Below are 18,461 nucleotides of genomic sequence, written 5' to 3'. Positions count from 1 at the left end.
GCAGCGCTCGATCGGTTCCGAACTTGCCGCTTTCCTTTCTGCGGTGGATGTAAATTCGTAGTAATGAGGTATATAACTTGAGTGATAGCGATAAAATTGCGGTCGTTATTTTGAATTATTCGGTACTTTGAAATTCTTAGTACTGAAAAATTTTTACATTGAAAGCATAGGCCTTCGGAAGGGGGTTTTCGAAATGTTCGTAATTGTGAAAAAATCGTTAATCTGAGGTTCGCTGTAACGAGATTTGACTGCAATACTAATATCGAACTAATATCTTTGCCAGACGTGGCAATGACCCAGCAAAGCAAAACAGTGAGCCTACAAAGCCCGAGACACCGACGGAGCTGTGCTCAAATTTTGAATTGGGGAGAATCGTAATCGTCCTCAGAATTTTTATTTTTTACTTTAAGGTGCAAGTGATTGTGTGCTTTTTCGCATTGCAGGAGGATGAGAACAGCGTTAGTGACCAGAGCGATGCTGACTTTGAGGCTGCGCTGGAAGAAGCGCAGAATATGACTCCTCCCCCGGCTAAGAGTGACAAGGGTTCCTCCAAGAAGGGCAAGGCCAAGAAGGCCAAGAAGAAGAAGAAGACCAAGACCACGGCTAGCTTCCCCAACTCGGATGCTGAGAATGATGGCTACGAGGTGCGTCTGTAGGCAAAGTGTTCCTTCTTGATGCTCGGGTGCTTTGCAGTCAAGTGCAGTCTGAGCTTAGGCTCAGCTTTTGCGTTGGCTTTGTAAGTGAGGAAAGAAAATGCGCAGCATAAAAATGTTGCGAGTGCTGTTTAAAGGTGTGCTGTGAATGCTGGGAGGAAGCACTCAAGAAAACATTGCTACCGGTGTACATGCCTGCGTTTCTGAGATATGTTAGTGGTTGAGTTGTTTGATACTGGTATCATAAGTAGACTGCAAAACAGAAGTTAGTTCCATTTACCCAGTCACCATAACTCTCAGTTGCCTTTGTGTCTCAGGATTTTGGCTGTGAAAAGGTTGACACTCTTAGCCCATTGTTTTGTTGCTGTGGTGAGTTGTGGGACTTCCTTTTGTTCAAAAACATAAAAGTGGAAAATCAGTTGGTTAACCAAATGCATGTTACTAATACTTGTAAGCCTCTAAGCTACAGCACAGACACAGCGTTCAAAGTGAGTGCAGCAGTGCTTATGTGGTTTGTCACCGTGCCGTAATTATTAAGCTCTAGACGGCACGTAGGACCATACTGTACATATCGGAGCATAGCGGGGCACTTACCCTTCACATCTGCTGAGCTACACTTGTGCCTGGACTAGCAGTGCTGCTTGTAGGTGTATTTTTTGTTAGGCTCTTAATTACCAAGTGGTTTACTATAAACGTCAAGAAGCTGATTATTATAAGCTGGAGTGTAAATGCAACTACTAACGGCATTGAATGATAGTTGGGGTCTTAATTTATTTCTGGTGACATTGTGAGGCAGGGACAGTGCATTTCACTGTCTAGCGTTTGGATGCAAGCCTTTGCTGCCAGGCAGCTGACTTGTTTGGTACGCTGCTTTGTGCTGCTCTCACAGACGGATCACCAGGACTACTGCGAGGTGTGTCAGCAAGGGGGTGAAATCATATTGTGCGACACGTGTCCACGTGCCTACCACTTGGTCTGCTTGGAACCCGAGCTCGAGGAACCGCCCGAGGGCAAATGGAGCTGCCCACATTGCGTGAGTCCCACTGCCCCCTCATATTAAGACACCTTCTGGATGAGGCTTTTGCTCTCTTCATTGTCGTTACACCTCTGAGAATAGTTTCATGGTTTATAGAGTTTAATCTTCACATTTAAGATACATACATGAAATCACATGCCACGCTCACTTGCACCTTTCGTTGTTTTCCCTTGCATTGTGTATTCCATGTGCTTTGTGCCCGTCATTGTGAGCTACTGCTAGCTAGCCCAACCTGCACTTTCTACGATTGCATTCTGTGGTGCATACAGGGCTTTACCGTAGCTGTTGCCTTATTAATTAATGGGCCATTGTGAAATGTGGCAAAGATCACATCTTAATCAGCAACTTTCAGTGCTGCTTTCAGCAAAACATCTGGCATGGTGTTTAGCTGCAGTGAGAAGAATTTGCATACAGCACCATGTTACTGCTATTACCACATTCTGCTGAAGATGTTGTACCCGGCACATTTGGATGCACATGTTCGGTCTGCAGTGAGCTTTGAATGGCATTAGAACATGAGCAGGCCACTTCCAATGAGAGTATTCTTCCCACTGGTAGGACAAGCACAAGGCTTGCTTGTGACCAGCAAAACAATAGTCGTTAAGCTTTCGAAGGAGACTTGCAAAAAGGAAGATAAGGCCTATCCGATTGCAGATTAATTTGGAGCTGGAAAAATGCGTAAAATCAGATAAAGCCCTTATTCCCATTTGAACCTGATGTGTGAAGGGTGAGAGGATTGGAGGCAGTGTTTTTTGTGCTTCATCGCTCTGTGGTGTCTCCTCACTGTGTGGGGCTGGCTTCCTTCACCGGTTTGTGGTGAAATTGAGATTGGGCATTCCCACATAGCACCCCAGATCTTCGAATTAACGTGGCCGGTTTCAGGCTGCTGCTTCGAATTATCCGGTTAAATTTGCGTTAGAAATTAAGGGACCACAGAAATTCTTCAAATTATCTGGGATTTTGAATTAACATAGTTCGAATTATTGAGGTTTTACTGTATATCTGAAGAACTTTTTTTTCCTGCAAAGTTTTTCTCTTCTACACCTTATGCAAAGCCTGAAGACTCGACAAAAGGTAGCTGAAGACTGGTTCAGCAGTCATTGCATGCCTGAATACATGCTACTTGTGAAAACAACCTTACGTCTAGTCAGAAAACTGGAACAGAGAAAAACATCGATTTTTCAAGCCTTTCCCCAGTATGCAGTGTCACTGCAGTTTACGAAACAATTTTTTTTAGAGTATGCCCAAGTGGATTTCAGCAGTGAAACTTCGGGACGGCGTGGAAAATTGAGCATGCATGCGCATACAGTAAAAACAAATTTTTTTGGCCACCTGTCGCGATTTAAAAAATGCATCCTGCACTAAAGGAGTTAAACCTATAGTGCTGTTATTGAGCCATTTAACTGCTTAAAAGTTGATGAAGTTTGGCAATGCGCATTTTTTTTTTTTTTTCAGTGTGTGCATTTAGTGTCTCCACCTGTGTTGTTTTTGTTGCCTGACCTCTCTTGTGATGCCTGTGCAGGAGGGCGAAGGCGTACAGGAGCAGGAAGAAGACGAGCACATGGAGTTCTGCCGGGTGTGTAAAGACGGTGGCGAATTGTTGTGTTGTGACAGTTGTCCTGCGGCCTTCCACACCTTTTGTCTGAACCCCCCTCTGAAAAACGTCCCCACCGGAAAGTGGAACTGTCCGCGCTGCTCGGCAAGTGATCACCTCCTCTTCTCTCTTTGGCCTTCTCCGTTTTCCTCTCTGTCTCTCTCTCGCTCTCTTTCTCTCTCTCAGGGCTGCTCCTCTGTTTTGCGCAGTTGCCCTTTACATTCCTTTTTTTTTCCTGATTGAGTTCGAGAGCGGCCACCTTAGTTGTCTCTCGATTTTGCATCGGTGGGAGGAATGCAGCAGGGGACGTGGCAAGTTATAAAAGGCCAGAATTCTTGAAATGTTCAACTTTTCGTTTGACCTTGGGTAACGTTTAGTGCGCACGGTTGTTGTGTGAACGTAGCTTTGATGACACTTTCAAAAGGTTTCATCTGCTTTCGGTCAAACCTTAGAAAGTCGATCTTAAAATAGTGATGAAATGCTTGCTTCTTGAAAATAGGTGCACAAAGAGGATTGCTGCAAAGGTGTCGATTTTTGCTTGTGCATCACAAAGGCAGAGTAAAGCTACTTCTTGCTGTAGCTATTGAAAAACGTCGGCTTTATTAGAATGCAGCTATCTCAACACACTGATGAGAAGGTTTCATGCACCTCTTGCATGGCTGATTGAGTGTGGTCTTACATTGAAAAGCTACTTGTTATGATTTAGAAGAGTTTGAAAGATCCTGATAGCTGCCTCGTTCACTACCTGTGGGTGCCAAATTTGGTTAGGTTTTAACGCGAGAGTGTTAAAGGCACTGTTTCAGAAAATCCGGTGTCGGCATTGTGAGCGCCGTCATTGTGAGCGAAAAATCATGAGCATGGCTCAGGCAGTGGTGCCCAGAGAGCAACATAGGAGGCAGGTGGGCCACTTAGGTCATGTGATCTTGCAGCACCATCACAACCTGGCCACCGGGTAGGGAGCAAACTGTCCACCATGGCAGGTGGAAGTTAAATTAATGATTGATTGCTCGGGAAGACCAACCTGGAACACACAAGGCCCACCCGCTGGAAGCACCTGTCATCGCAGTGCAGTGGCGCGTTGCTTAACCACTGCACCAGGAGGGGTATTAGGACTCCCAGGGATCGATTAATGTAAAGTAGAGAATGACCTTCTGTATATATGAGAATTAAAAAATTAGCAAAGGGCACTTTGTAAATTCTGAAGTGTGTTCAGCGAAAGTCTGTGGCCATTCGACTATGGGCGCCATGCAACGACACATCTGGCGAAGGAGCGCCATCGCAGAGCGTACTCACTCCTCCTGCCGGTGCAGGTGATGTCGCTGTTGCTATGCATAGCTGTGCATGCGCTTCGGCGCCGCAACCTCTCGCCGAGGGGCGAGGAAGGTGCGCGTCGGTGCGAGGGAGGGTCGCAGCTGGCACTGTTCCAGGCTTTGGATGTAACGTACGGACGGTTGCCGCGAGTATTAGCCATTAAAGGCTTTGGCCTTAAAGGGACTATGCAATAAATTAATTGAGATTACGTAAAGCAGACGAGAGATAGGCATTTCATCACTCGTCACCCCAACGCAAGAATTTTTAATCTAGCATCAATAACACCGAAGATATAGACGATTAAAAATTATGCCCCTCCTCTCTCCCCTCAACTCGTACACGCGGCGCACCAGACAAAAATAAAGAGAACAGCTCTGTGACTGGGCCCCGCCCATGAATACGTCATTCGCTGACGTTCATTTTGCAACTTCCGGTTGTCGCTCCTAGCACCCCAGCAGCAGCGTTGGCGGCGTGATTGTGGCGCGCATCGGGTTTCTTTGCTTGTCGTCTGTTGTAGGTAGCAGTAATGGACCCAGACCTCGAGGCGCGACTGCTCGCTCTTACGGCCGCGATGGGCATCAAGCATTATGCGTTCACGCGGTACCGGCTGAACACCAGCGACGACAGTAGTGACTCGGCGAGCCACTGCGAGTGGCTCTGGAACTCCCGACAGAAGGAGGCGGCAGAGGAAAATTGAAACCATATGCGCGAAGGCAATGCCCTGGCTCGCGCTTGCCTGATAGGGTCGCGCGGCGGCACGAGCAGACGATTTTCACGGCTGCCGGAAGTGTGCCCGTGACGTCGTGGCTGCCGTGGCTCCAGCGAATGACAGCATGTGGTGGCCTGGCGAGGTCATAGGTACAGTGACATCTTTTTTCCCGATTTTAGTTTCAAAATTGGTCACTACGAGCACACCAATCGGCCCGCGAATTTTAAAAAACACGGTTTTTAAAAATTCATAATAAATTGCCGGCTCAGTTCCGAAGACTCATACTTGGTGTGAATGCTTCTTAGCATCATTTCTAAGCATTGAAAACATTTGCAAACGACTTTTTATTCATTGCATAGTCCCTTTACAATGCTATCGCGTCATACCCTTAAGGTGCTTAAGGGTTCCCTCCAATTTTGTTTTGAGAGTTCCGAATCAATTTCAATTGCCACGTCCCCTGTCACCTTCAAAATGCACCCTCAGATTAACACGCCAGGCTCTTTTCATGTCTGGCGCTACTAATGCTTGTAGCGAACCTATGCAGCTTATTTACTTCAGGCTGTGCTACCTTAGTTGCAGAAGTAGTCTTTGCTGTAGTTCAAGGCAGAAGTTTCTATGCAATCTGTTGAGTTTGAAAGTGGTGTTAATGAAAATGGTGATGCTTAGTAATCTAAGTGCCATTTGATTTTGAAGATCGCTGCTGGTTATTCCAATTGAACTGCTGCTTATTTATCACTGCTGCTTAATCCATATCTTTCTGAAACCATGAGGTGTGATCGGTAATGTTCCACTTGCTTGTGTTTGTGTCCGTATTGTAAGCTGCGAAAGTTGCAGGTTTCCAAGACTATTGCTGCAACTAAGGTGTCAGTTTTAACAGCTCCTGCCTGCAAAGCTTGCTACATTCAATAAGCTTAGCTGCGTTGTGCTAGTCAGTGCTGGAAGAAAAAACAAAAAGGAAGTTCGCCAAATTTTGACGTCTCAGTGCTTGGCTTGTGGTTTCCAGTACTTTGGTTCTTACGCCATTGGTTCCCCTGCACCCTTGCCATGCACTGCACAACTTACCTCTGTGTAGTCTTAAAAACGTCTTGTAATAGTGTCCCTCATATCTTGGATGAACTTTTACCGAGGGCAAAGGTGAATTGTAACCAGTGCGGCGTGGAGATCGTTAGGATTTACTTTTTTCATGGCGTGTGTGTCCCTCGGAAGACTAGCTTCTTTCATTCAAATTGCTCGTGATGTACAAAGAAGGGCACATCTCAGAAATTTGTGTCCTCTAGTCTGTTGTGGCAGCGCTATACCTAAGGCCCTTAATTTTCTGCTGTTCCGCAAAAAATTGCGGATTTTAGCATTTTTCGTGGACCTGTATGTTTGTGGCAGCGTTCTCTTTTTGAGGATATTGTATTTGTGGACATCAGTAGGAATGATGGAAGGATGTGAATCTGAATAATTCAATTGTCTGAATTCTCTTGAAAGGCAGAATCTGGTAAGAAACAAAGTTTTGCTGATGCCTTGACCTGTCTGCTCCCCCATTCACTCATGCAAGCTAGCTCGTCAAGTGCTGCTGCTCTGGCAGTAACGTACTCACATGGTGTGTATGGGAACAGCCATGATACTGGTGCCTGTTGAAAGTGGTATTACCATATTTGCATGAATATAATGTTTTTTTTTTAAAGTCATCTGCTTCAGAAAGTACCTTGCATTATAATTTGGACCAAGCTACTAATATAGCGTGATTTTTTTTAGTGTTCATTGAGTTTCCCACAGCAAGCTGACCCATTAGGCTCATGAGCTGCGAGGATAGGCCAACTTCTCGGTGACCTTAGGCCTTTGAAGCATAGCGCACAGCAAGCGCTGGTGTGAAAGAGTTGCTACAACTATGGAAAGAAGGCAGTGCAGGCCACTGAGAAGGAAGAGTTTGTAGTGAAAGAGCCACGAGGAGTAGGGAAGGCAAAAAAAAAAAAATAGAGCGAATGAGCACAGAAGTGTGCAGCATGAAATTCGAAGCAGCCAGGCAAGAAGCAGGCAAGAAGCGGCGGCGGTACGGTGGCCTCTTCTGCATTTAAGGCCGCATGCGATAATGCACTGGAGGCTTCCCATGCGATATCACGCACTCCTCATTCTTAATTCGTGTGAAATAGAAATTTTCCACTGCACAAAATTAGGGGCCTTAACTATACCTTTGTGTTCAGATTTTTATTGCAGATTTGTAATTTGAAGTGAAAAGTAATGAAGAAATGCTGACATTAATTGGAGGGGCGGGGTTTGTTTGATGAGCATAATATACATTCCTGGTTTAATAGCATCTACAGGGAACCACCCTTTGTGATAAAGTGGAACGCAATGGTTATCCTTGTGTCGCAATGTTCATTAGAGCAGAGGACACATGCTGCTTTAATAATTGAGTGAGACAGTCTCTCTCTTGCTGTTGTGCGTTTGAGAAGTTGCAATTGTAATTGCAAGGTTTGGTCCTCCTTCACTCTGCACGTGGCTTGATCAGAACTGGCTGCCTTTCTGCCTATCCTCTTTGGTTTATATTTACGTTAATCTTTTGCTGTCTTCTCTGTGCCTGCTTTGCACCGTTCCGATTGGGCACCCCACATATAGCTTTGGTAGCACTGGCGTAACTGTTAGGTTGCACATAAGAATCCTTGAATCATTATTTAGGTTCCCCCCATTTTTCTATCCACCTCGGCTTTGAATTGAAGAACCCCATTTTCCTTGGAACTCTGGATGGCAGTTTCAGATTTTTGGGTTTGATTTTTACTTCAGATTTTGTTCACTCAATTGCCTGCTTTGTGCCTATCTTCTAGGATTACAGAAGATTTACCGGCTGCCGGGCACCTCTCAGGTGTACCTGTGGCCTTTGTGTGCATCGGAATGTGGCTCATTCTGTTGTCACGTTCATTCTTTGTTTTGTTTTCCGACTGTGTGAGTCCTTTCCTTGAATGCACATTAGTGCATTATTCTCATGCTGCTTGTCTCCTTTTGTTTTGCAGGTCTGCCCTTGCTATGTTTCTTTCAGAACCTTTTTTTTTACTCATGGTAGTAGTTTGGGAGGTGGGTGGGTGAAAGGAAACTGTAACACGACTGCTGTTGAAGTAGTTTAATATGAGAGAAGTCGTCACTCTTCCTCGCGTGGCACGTATGTGCAATGATGCCGTCTTCATTACCAATTTCTCTCGTGTCTTTCCTGTCGTGGTTGAAACAGCTGCTTTACATTGTTGGGGTTGCCATCTTCTATAACTCCGTGGACGTGTGTACATGATGGTAGCATCTTTGCTGGCGTGAGCATTGGATCTTGGGGCTTCATTCATGGAAATCAGAATTCGTAAATTACCTGCAAGCAGTGCAGCATGCCGTGAGAATAAGGCAGGGTATTTTATGTTTTGTTTTTCCCCCTTTTGTCTTTTTTTTTTTAACATTAGAAAGTGTTTACATCTTCACCTCAAAGGATGCCTACTGCATTTCTGGTTTGGAAATGGCAGAGGGTTGAGCTTTGCTAGACAGCTGTTAACTTACTGTCTAGCTTTATGTAGCTGACTTGCAGGTTTGCACATTAGGGTGCAGTTTGTAGCAAATAAAGTGAAGAGAGATCGTTCAGAGATTCAAGAATTAAAAAAAAAAGGAAGACACAGAAAGGTGTTCCGATTCTAAAATGTGCTTTTCCTTTTTACCTTTTCCCCACCCGTCTCTCTTGTTCCTTATTTTCTTTCCCTCTCCCCACTCCCACTTTCCCCATTTGCTCCTCCCCATTGGTGTGGCGGGGCCTGGATGACGTACGCCACCAGGTGGAGCCACTCAAGGGCAAGGTTCAGAGGATCCTGTTCTGGCGCTGGGCCGAGGTGAAAGGAGACGCATGCGGCGACGCCAAGAAGGAGGAAGGCGGCAAGGCCGAGGACAGCTCAAGCAGCAATGGCCAAGTGGCCGCAGTGCCGTCCACGTCGACGGCGCCCCAGCCGTCCACCAGCAAGAAACCACAGCCAAAGCCACTGAGGGAGTTCTTTGTCAAGTGGCACGACATGTCCTACTGGCACTGCTCCTGGATCTCTGAGAACCAGGTGGGCTTGCATGCTGATCCATCCATATGTGGTATCCAGGCTTTATAAACTCCGCTAGTATTTTGCTTTCTTCTTTCAACAGAAAAAAGCCTGATGTGGGTGGAGCATGTTTCCCCCGTGCTTTTGTTTGCACTTGGAGATCGCCTTCTCCCCTTTCTTTTCTCGATTGCCCCTGTATGTCTATCTTGGGACAAACTTCTTTTTCGACTGACAGAGTTGAAGGAAATCAACTTTGTGTGCCATATTTAGCTTTTCTTTTTCTGTTCATTCGAAATTTTAAAGCCTAGTTACAGTTTCGGGAGCATTGGCAAGTATTAAACTGCACAAAGCTAAATAGTGGAAGCAGCCGGACCATTGTGGAGCATTATGCTTGTAGCATTATGTGGTAGCTATGGTAAAATGGTTATAAGTTTTATGAAAGGCTCAGATGTGAAACTCTTTTGAGAAAGGTCTTTGCATTTAGGGAACTGGACTTTGTTTTTGATGTTATACCAGCTCTTTTGCACAATTTGTTGAATACACTCCATCTCAAAAGTTGTCTGTAGCACTTTAGATGCTAACAGCTCTCTAATCCAATCCGGGCTGCAGGAACAAATAGTCCTTCAAATATTTGAATAGTGTTGAACTACTTTTCAAATAATTATTGCAGCAATTCGAAAGGTAGTTCTGGCTTTCTTTTTTGGAAAGCATTGTGAGTGTTGCATTCACTGGTTATTAAGCACAGAAAGTTTTCATGAACACAGCATTACAGAGGCCATCTGCAAAGTGGTCCGCCACCATTCACACATATTGTGTCTGCCGAGTCAGTTGAATCTTCTGCGTGCAGCAGCTGGACACTGGCTCTCTTTCCTTCCCAGTAATGGAGCCACGAGTTGCGGGACGATGGGCGTGGAGGAACACATTTATACAGCACGCAGCATTCAGCTCGGGCCACCGTAGCACCCACAGTGCTGCAAACGACTTGCGAGTTGGAGTGCAGGCCTTTGTGTTGTTTTATTTTGTCAGTACAATAGCCGACCGATTTTTCGTACTCCAATAATTCGGACTTGCGCGATATTCCGGACTTAGCTGAGGAACTGTCGTGCACCTCATTGGAGCATGTACATTTTCACGACTGATATTTCGAACATTCTGGGTTCTAAAGGTTCGATTTTTCGGACTAAAACGGATGCTAACTATACTGTGGAGATCGTTTTTCAACCGAAAGTTTGTTATTTCGGCCTAGTATAGATGCACGGGCATCGCTGTCACAACCAGCCTGTTGTTTGCCGCCGTGAAAGGCGCCATCTTGGATTTAAACGGAATCGGCGGGCACCGACGGAGTGAACCAAACAGACTGGCTTGGATAGGCTTGGCTATTTCTTCTCCATCGTTGCCGTGCGACATAATGGGACGCTTTCCGTTGCCATCGAGATGGTCTACAAAGAGCACGCGGTCACATTGAAAATGATTCAGCGGCACAGCTTCAGCACCCGCCGCAGCTTGGATAACGCCACTCGCGGTGCAGGGCAGCAAACGCGCTATGGGGTGGAGTGCATTCGGAGGCTCTGGCTTCCGCTCGCGTCTTCCCATAGTTTACCTCTCGATCTTCGCGAGCGTCGTTGCCCCATGCAAACTGACTGTTCTTGCTTCACGCGGTGGGTGCATTTGTTCGCGGCATGACTTGTGGCCGCTTCGCACTGTCTGGTGTCATGACATGAGAGTGCGCGGAGATGACAAAAGCATGCCTATGGCTCACATACAGTCTAATATTATCGCTTGTAGGAGGAATACGGGGAGCGGCGATTTTCGCGATATTGAAAGCCAGTTTTTCGCGGAAAAGTTATTTTTTTGAAGTTCGCAGTTTTTTCGGACTGTTCGATTATTCGGGCCATTTTCCAGGCCCCACAGAGTTCTAAAAATCGGTCGGCGACTGTATGTTGATTGGAACTCTGGCTATGCTATCCAGAGTACTTGGCAGTTTTCTTCAGTGTTTGGAACAAACCCCTCATGCAGTTGGATGTCTACCATCCGGGGTTGTATCGCAACTATTGCCGCAAGAACGACATGGACGACCCCCCGCTACCGGACGACGGCTCCAACGGGACCAGCGACAAGAGCAGCCGGGAGGAGAAGCACGCCAGGGACAAGAACTACCAGAACCTGGAAGAGAAGTACTACCGCTATGGCATCCGGCCCGAATGGCTCCAGGTGCACCGCGTCATCAACCACCGGACGCTGCGCGATGGCTCCAACCTTTACCTGGTCAAGTGGCGAGAGCTCTCCTACGACCAGTCCTCGTGGGAGGCCGAGGACCCCGGTGAGTTCGAGATCCCCGATCTCCAGAAGGCCATTCAGGACTACTGGGACCTGAGGGCCTCGGTCGAGAATGCCGACCAAGCACCCGCTACGAGCAAGAAGTCCTCGGGCGGGAAGAGTAAGTCCAAGAGCAAGAAATCTAGGGATCTTCGGGACGACGACTCCCGGGGGGGCCGAGGTACCCCAACGGGCCAGGTAGCTCCCGTGGACCCCAAGCGCAAGTACGAGTCACAGCCACCCTTTGTGCTCGAGAATGACAACGAGCTGCACCCATATCAGCTGGAGGGGGTCAACTGGCTCCGTTTCTCCTGGGCCAACCACACAGACACCATCCTCGCCGACGAAATGGGTCTGGGCAAGACCATCCAGACCATTGTCTTTCTCTACTCACTCTACAAGGAGGTCAGTGTTTGACCCGTTTTGTTTTGGACACATTCGCAGTTTGGAGTGAAATCGCATAAAAATGAAGGCTGCCATTTCTGCAGCTCGGTGATTTCAGGCTCTTCTGTCCTGCGTGTCTGCTATCGTCAGTTAATGTGCTGTATTAGGCTGGCTGGTATGTAACAAGTGGAATTTGTGTGGTGATAAATGGTGTGTTTACTCATGTGTGACGGGTGCGGTTTACATGTTGACATTGAAGGGTCCTGGCTTATGGATGTCGTGCAGCTGTCTATGCATCCATGTCTTGTCATGGAGTTTGTTAATGACACATAAAGTGTGCTTGTGAAGCATTCAATTAATTTTAATTTAATTTCAGTCTGATAGTGCAGTATAGCTTTGAAGCAGCTGTGGTTCATTCGTTTGGGATGTGTCATCGCACATGAGCTCTTTTCTTCAGCTTCTCTCCTAATGAGCTGCCACCAAAAGACAGTGTTTTTTTTATAGGGGTGTCAAGTCTTCATTGTGCGTTTGTGATTCAATACCTTCTTTGTGCACTGTCTTTGGTTAGTCTTTGTGCACTGCAACATTTCTGGTAGTTTTCCGTGTTGGCCACTAAATTTCTATCTCCTTTTGCAGGGCCATTGCCGTGGTCCATTCCTTGTGAGCGCTCCGCTGTCTACCATCATCAACTGGGAGCGTGAATTTGAAGTGTGGGCGCCGGACTTTTACGTGGTGACCTATATTGGGGACAAAGACAGTCGGGCTGTCATTCGAGAGCATGAATTTTCTTTCGATGAAAAGGCAGTTCGGAACCCCAACAAGGCCTGCCGCATGAAGGTGAGTGCTGTGGTGTGGCACAGCAGCGCAAACTTGAGTATGTGAAGGATCTGTGTGCAGGGATGCTCTGTGTGCTCAAAAAGCAGGACAAAAAAAGCAGGACATCAGTACGGGGTTTTGCGTGGCTGTTAAGGAGTTGGCGCAGGCAGTTGAAAAACGTACTGTTCACACTGATCACCCTTTAGTGTGGTGTTGCATTGTGGTGACGGCGCAGGGACAGTCGAGGGAAAACTCCAAATATTGGTATTAATGACCAGGAAGATTTATGGTTTGACAGGGAATAATCAGGTTTTCAGCTGGCCATTATTAGTGTATGTGTAGACAGTCTAGTACATTTGGTGGATAACATGGCATTTTGAGACTGCACTGCCAGCATTATTTTTTTCTGAGTATTTTTATTTTATTAGTGCATTCAGCACTAAAACTCATTGGCACTATGCAACTTTGTTGTATTCAGCAGAAACCAATAGTAGAAGTGAATTCATATTGTACACTTGATCGCTGATTTGGTCAGTGAGTTGTGATTTGGTGTTAAATAATGTAGGGGATAGCTATCCTGATTTGACTTTTCTCTTGGCCCCTCCATGGGCCGCTGAGCTATGCGACACTTGTTTTGTCAACCAAGGGAGCAGTTCAGTCATTGACAGAGCTCACCAGGCTGCAATAACCGCACACATCACGCCTGGCATTTGCCTGGAGTTCTGCTTTTTTTGTGTCACTGTTTTGTTTAGTGCCTTAAGTTGTAAATGAGATTTCTGCTTTTTCGGTGTTGCAGGTTTGAGTGTGCACTCTTTGTTATTCACCGAAGTTTCCCTGGCTCATTGCAGAAAGACTCAGCAGTGAAGTTCCATGTGTTGCTGACGTCATACGAGTTGGTGTGCATCGATGCCACCATTCTCGGCTCGGTGGACTGGCAAGTGCTGGTTGTCGATGAGGCCCATCGGCTCAAAAACAATCAATCCAAGGTAAGCAGGGTGCATCTTCTTCTGTTTTTCATTTTTCCGTGCTGGTAGTTGAACTTATTTTTTGTGGATTGGATTGTCTCTTGTTGATGCACGAAGAGTTGGCCATGTGTTTTTTTTTTTTTTTTCACTTTGGGAAATTAACAGTACACATTGTGGGCTAGTCAAAGTGCAGGTTGTGGTCTTGCACATTTGTAAAGCAAAAAATGATTTATTGGACACTATCGGGGGAGCCAGTATTGAGGTTGTTCTTGCTTTCGTGGTCTGCTTTAGCTGCTTTATTCTACTTGTGTTTCCTAAAGCTTCTCTGGGCCTGATTTCAATGGCAAATTCTGTGTATTCTCTGGCTCTGGTTTGAAAAAAAAAAAAATTATTTGAGATTTCACTTAAAAACTGGCTGCCAGGCTTTGTTGGAATGAATAACTTCTTTTTCAGAGCTTTGATACCCAAGGGCAAATTTGAGCTTCTGCACGGCCTGCTTTTTTGCCTTTGTTGAATACCGCCTCTTGCACCCATTTTGCAAGTCATCGGTCTCTGGCTCACTTGTATATTTTTTGTGCAGTTCTTCAAAGTGCTGAACAACTACAAGATCAACTACAAGCTTCTGCTGACTGGCACACCTCTCCAGAACAACCTGGAGGAACTTTTCCATCTCCTCAATTTCCTGAGCCCCCAAAATTTCAAGTAAGGTTTGCCAGCACTGGCTTCTTGATGCTGCATTGCCAGGCTATTTTTGAAATCGATAGCTTTATTTGCAAGTGATGCTTGTTTTCACTCAGTGAATGAATACATTAATTCTTTTGCATTTATTTTAATAAGCTAACACTGCATTTTAGATGTGCAGTACCTCTTGACAGTAATGCTAAATCCTCTCCAGTCTTTACCCATCATCGCTGGATATATGAGGCCACTGTAACAAAAAGAAGGGTTCTACCAGAGACCTTCGGTTGTTTCGCTTGGGCATCAGCTGTGGCCACATATCGCTGCTAATTTGCTTTGCTTGTCACTTCATCTGGCAGCTGCTCCCAATTAAGTATTCTTTCCCTCGTCCACTCTGTTACTCAGATACAATGCCCGTTGTCTGCTCTGTGTATTGCATGTCCTGCCAGTGTTCGTTTCCTCCTTTTAATTTCAGTTGAAATGTTCTCGAGTAGAGTTCACTCATTTTCTTATTCGCACTGTCCATCTTCCTAGACTCCTGAAACAGTGTTTGCCTACCAGATTGCAATACTGTCATGATTGAACAGCCCTACTTTGGTGCACTAATTCATCATGGTTTGCTGCCGCATTACCTCAGCCTTTTTTGTAGAGTCCAAGTTCTTTTTATGTGACAGCATAAGGGCCTCGTATCACAGGCGGAAAAATCCGGATTGTTCGAAAAGATGGCCGTTTCATGAGGTTCGCATAGATGGTGCCAGCCACACCAGCAGTGCATAGGATCTTCAGCGATGGAGCAACCGCGAGCAGCGCACCAACAGTAACATAATAAGATGCCAGCTTTTAGAGTTTGTTTCGTGTCTGGGAGTGACTGTTTTCAGTCGTTTACAGCCGCCAAACGGTTTATAACCTGTTTAACATTTTGGATTTGAAACTTGGCACCACTGTGCTTTGATGCTTTATCATGCTGCGTTTGCTCGTAGGTGATTGTTGGCTGAAACTCCGATGGTGCGCTGTGTCTGGGAATGAATGGTGAATGCTGAAACACGAAAGATGACACCGTATGAGTACCGCAGTTTCTGTGTAACGTCATCCTCGCACTTTGCGCAAGTTGTATCGCCTCCTCGAACTGTGGTGTCACTGTTCCGCATGTGCAGTGACCTCCAGGGATTCCTGAACGAGTTTGCTGACCTGGCCAAAGAGGAGCAGGTGAAGAAGCTTCACGATCTGCTGGGATGCCACCTTTTGCGGAGGCTCAAAGCAGATGTGCTCAAGGTGTGTGTCATGCACAGGTCTTAAGTTTCACCTCCTTGCGTGGTCTGTGGAGTTCATTTTTTTCGCTCTTGAAAGGATTTTTTTTTTTGCCACGTTGAGGGGAAGGGAGGGAGGGGACACTGCTGATCTATTTTTGCCCGTCTTTGCATGCTATATGATGACACCACATTTTTTTCTTTATCTCTTAGGGAATGCCCTCTAAGAGCGAGTTCATCATCCGTGTCGACCTGACCCCACTCCAAAAGTGAGTGACCCTTCCTTTTTTCACTTGCCGTGATCAGTGGCATGTGCCCGTGCATTACGTAGCGGGAACCATAGGGGGCACTGTATTCCTGCCGCACAAGCACGTTTAGAGATTATTGAAAGAGGCTTCCAGTAAGCCTTCAGGTGCAGTCAGTGAGAACACAGCTGTGTGGTCATGACTCAGTGCTTTTTGAAAAGCTGGCCCCACTATGGTGTCATGTGAATTCAGTGTGCACACAGAGTTGTAAACGGTAGCTTCTATGAATGAGGCTCCAGCAGTTAACAAAATCAGTGCAAAAAGCACCTGTTTGGGCCTATCTCATCTGAGTGTTAGTGTGCAGAGATATGTTCTGAGCATTTTTAATGAAGGCCTTGTGGTCAAAGCCTTTATATGCTGACTTGACTGTAGATATGCGTACATATTTTGCAAACATGCTGAGACTCATTACAAGGAAGCTGTGCATCTCATGAATGTTGGGCTTGATTTCCATTGCTTAAATGTGCCCTGAAAGCACCCTTGCAAGGAAGTTATTGCTTTGAGCAGTGCTTGGCGGCTTGCTGCACTACCCGCAATGATCACCATGTTATGACAGACCTTTTGACAATCTCTTCGGTATAAGCTGTTGACGTTTTTGTAGGGTGCTGCCTTGTCTGAGGGAAGCTTTTCATGCATAGCTGTTCACTCGAGTGGTCCGCTGGTGCGGCTTTCAAACTGAGGACTCTGTGTGGTGTCTCCACTTGCAGGAAGTATTACAAGTACATCCTGACCCGCAACTACGAGGCATTGAATGCCAAGGGAGGCAGCCACTCTGTGTCCTTGCTCAACATCATGATGGACCTGAAGAAGTGCTGCAACCACCCATACCTGTTCCCTGCTGCCTCACAGGCATGTGCATTTCCTGAAGTTTGCTGGGCTCGCATGCATAACTGAGGTTGTGTAACTGGTAGCCTGGCAGGAGGGCAAAAAAAGCGTGTTAAAGAACCGTCCTTGGCAAACGTTAGCTGTTCCAACTATGCTGGAACTGTGTTGAATTGGTAGGGAGTGAAAAATAGATATGCTCCTCTCTGACCTTAGCTTTTTTGTGCAGTAACGTTGCACAGTTCCAGTGTTCCCCTTTTCCTATGCTGTGCTCGTGTTGTTAAAAATCAGATCATCGTAATTTTGAGTAACAGTCACTTATATGACACTACAGTGAAAGCTTGTTAATTTGAACTCGAAGGGGACCGGAAAATTGTTCGAATTAGACGAAGTTCAAATTATCGAATGGGCGCTGCAATGAACAGTTATCGCGCCCCGCTGCGCGGGCAGAACCCTAAGCAGTCACATCTAGACTCGTTATCGTGAGCTAGGCGCTACTACATGTTTGTGGCAGGCATATTCTGAGAATTAAATTCATCCGGTACTAGTGGCAAATAAAATAAATTGATCGGCCAGTTATGCGCCAGAAACAAGCACTGGAATGCATTCGTGCGGGCAGCGAGCTTTAGTGCTGGAATATATGACGCTATTTATGCTCCAAAACATGTTGATTTACAGGGAAGGGTTGCCACAATTAAATAATCGGCGAAGTGCATTTGCTTGCGTTTCTTTTGCCGAGACTCCATCAGCATCATCTGCAGCTTGCCCAAAGCTCCTGCGCAGCGTAGAATTCTCATTGACATAGAAGTGGCGTGCTGCAACATCGAGCGCCGACTCTACTTCATGTGCACTTGGCGGTGGCATAGTCTCGTCGCCGCCGTCGGACTCTTCACATTCGGCTGTTCTCACCGCACGTGAGCCCTGCGACGTCTGCTGGGAGCATGCAGCCTCAATTATATCGGCGTCACTCAAGGGCTCCAATGTCTCCACGCTGCTGTCACGTAGCTCGCGCTCGCGGCACCAACAAAAGCCGGCATCGCCCGAACCGCCATACTACATTGTTTACACCACGTGATCGCGACCGTGGCACAACGAAAACCTGGAACGGCTCGCGCCGAAGCATCAGCGGCGCGGACGAGTGCTCCAGCAGCAAAAACCTGCTACGGCATGCGCCGGAACGCGGGCTGCGAGAGCCTCATGCATTAGGTTTTTTTCTTTTCCACTCGTTTTAAATTTCTGGTAAATTTGGAGCGTGTTTTACTCGCTATGGGTCAACTTCTATCTATGAGAAGCAGTGTCAGCCAGTGGCTGCTGGTTCGAATTGATCGTAACGGATGCCGACTTGTTCGAATTATCGGGAGTTTTCCCCTATTGAAATACACGGGGCTGTGCCGGGACCCGGGTGTCAGTTCAAATTAATGAGCTTTTACTGTACCACTGTTACACCTGAACTTTGTGGCTGAATACTGGGACTTGTTCTTGCATGTGATGTAAACCATCGTCACTGTCCAAGGAGTGTTGAGTACCTTGTCTTCTTTATGCAGACTGCTTATTGCCATCTTTCTTCCTCATGTATCGTCTGCATCAG

At 46.4% G+C, this 18,461-nt stretch overlaps 1 protein-coding gene across 16 annotated transcripts in view; it reads left to right on the top strand.

Annotated features, from left to right (window-relative positions):
* Positions 1-18,461, top strand: part of Mi-2 (chromodomain-helicase-DNA-binding protein Mi-2 homolog) — a 63,416-nt gene that overhangs the window by 9,927 nt on the left and 35,028 nt on the right. For 9 of the 16 annotated variants that reach the window (XM_077653525.1, XM_077653522.1, XM_077653520.1 and 6 more), the window contains exons 5-15: positions 444-644; positions 1,543-1,686; positions 3,212-3,388; positions 9,092-9,361; positions 11,357-12,061; positions 12,677-12,877; positions 13,705-13,842; positions 14,402-14,523; positions 15,654-15,771; positions 15,960-16,015; positions 16,759-16,900. In XM_077653525.1, coding sequence (XP_077509651.1) covers positions 444-644; positions 1,543-1,686; positions 3,212-3,388; positions 9,092-9,361; positions 11,357-12,061; positions 12,677-12,877; positions 13,705-13,842; positions 14,402-14,523; positions 15,654-15,771; positions 15,960-16,015; positions 16,759-16,900 — 2,274 coding nt within the window. Of the gene's footprint in view, positions 1-443; positions 645-1,542; positions 1,687-3,211; positions 3,389-9,091; positions 9,362-11,356; positions 12,062-12,676; positions 12,878-13,704; positions 13,843-14,401; positions 14,524-15,653; positions 15,772-15,959; positions 16,016-16,758; positions 16,905-18,461 lie in introns of all 16 variants that reach the window. The other 7 variants (XM_077653530.1, XM_077653529.1, XM_077653528.1 and 4 more) reach the window with 2 other exon arrangements.

The sequence above is a fragment of the Amblyomma americanum genome, chromosome 2 (genome assembly GCF_052857255.1).
Source record: "Amblyomma americanum isolate KBUSLIRL-KWMA chromosome 2, ASM5285725v1, whole genome shotgun sequence".
Taxonomy (NCBI): domain Eukaryota; kingdom Metazoa; phylum Arthropoda; class Arachnida; order Ixodida; family Ixodidae; genus Amblyomma; species Amblyomma americanum.
This window is presented reverse-complemented; position numbering and strand designations above follow the sequence as displayed.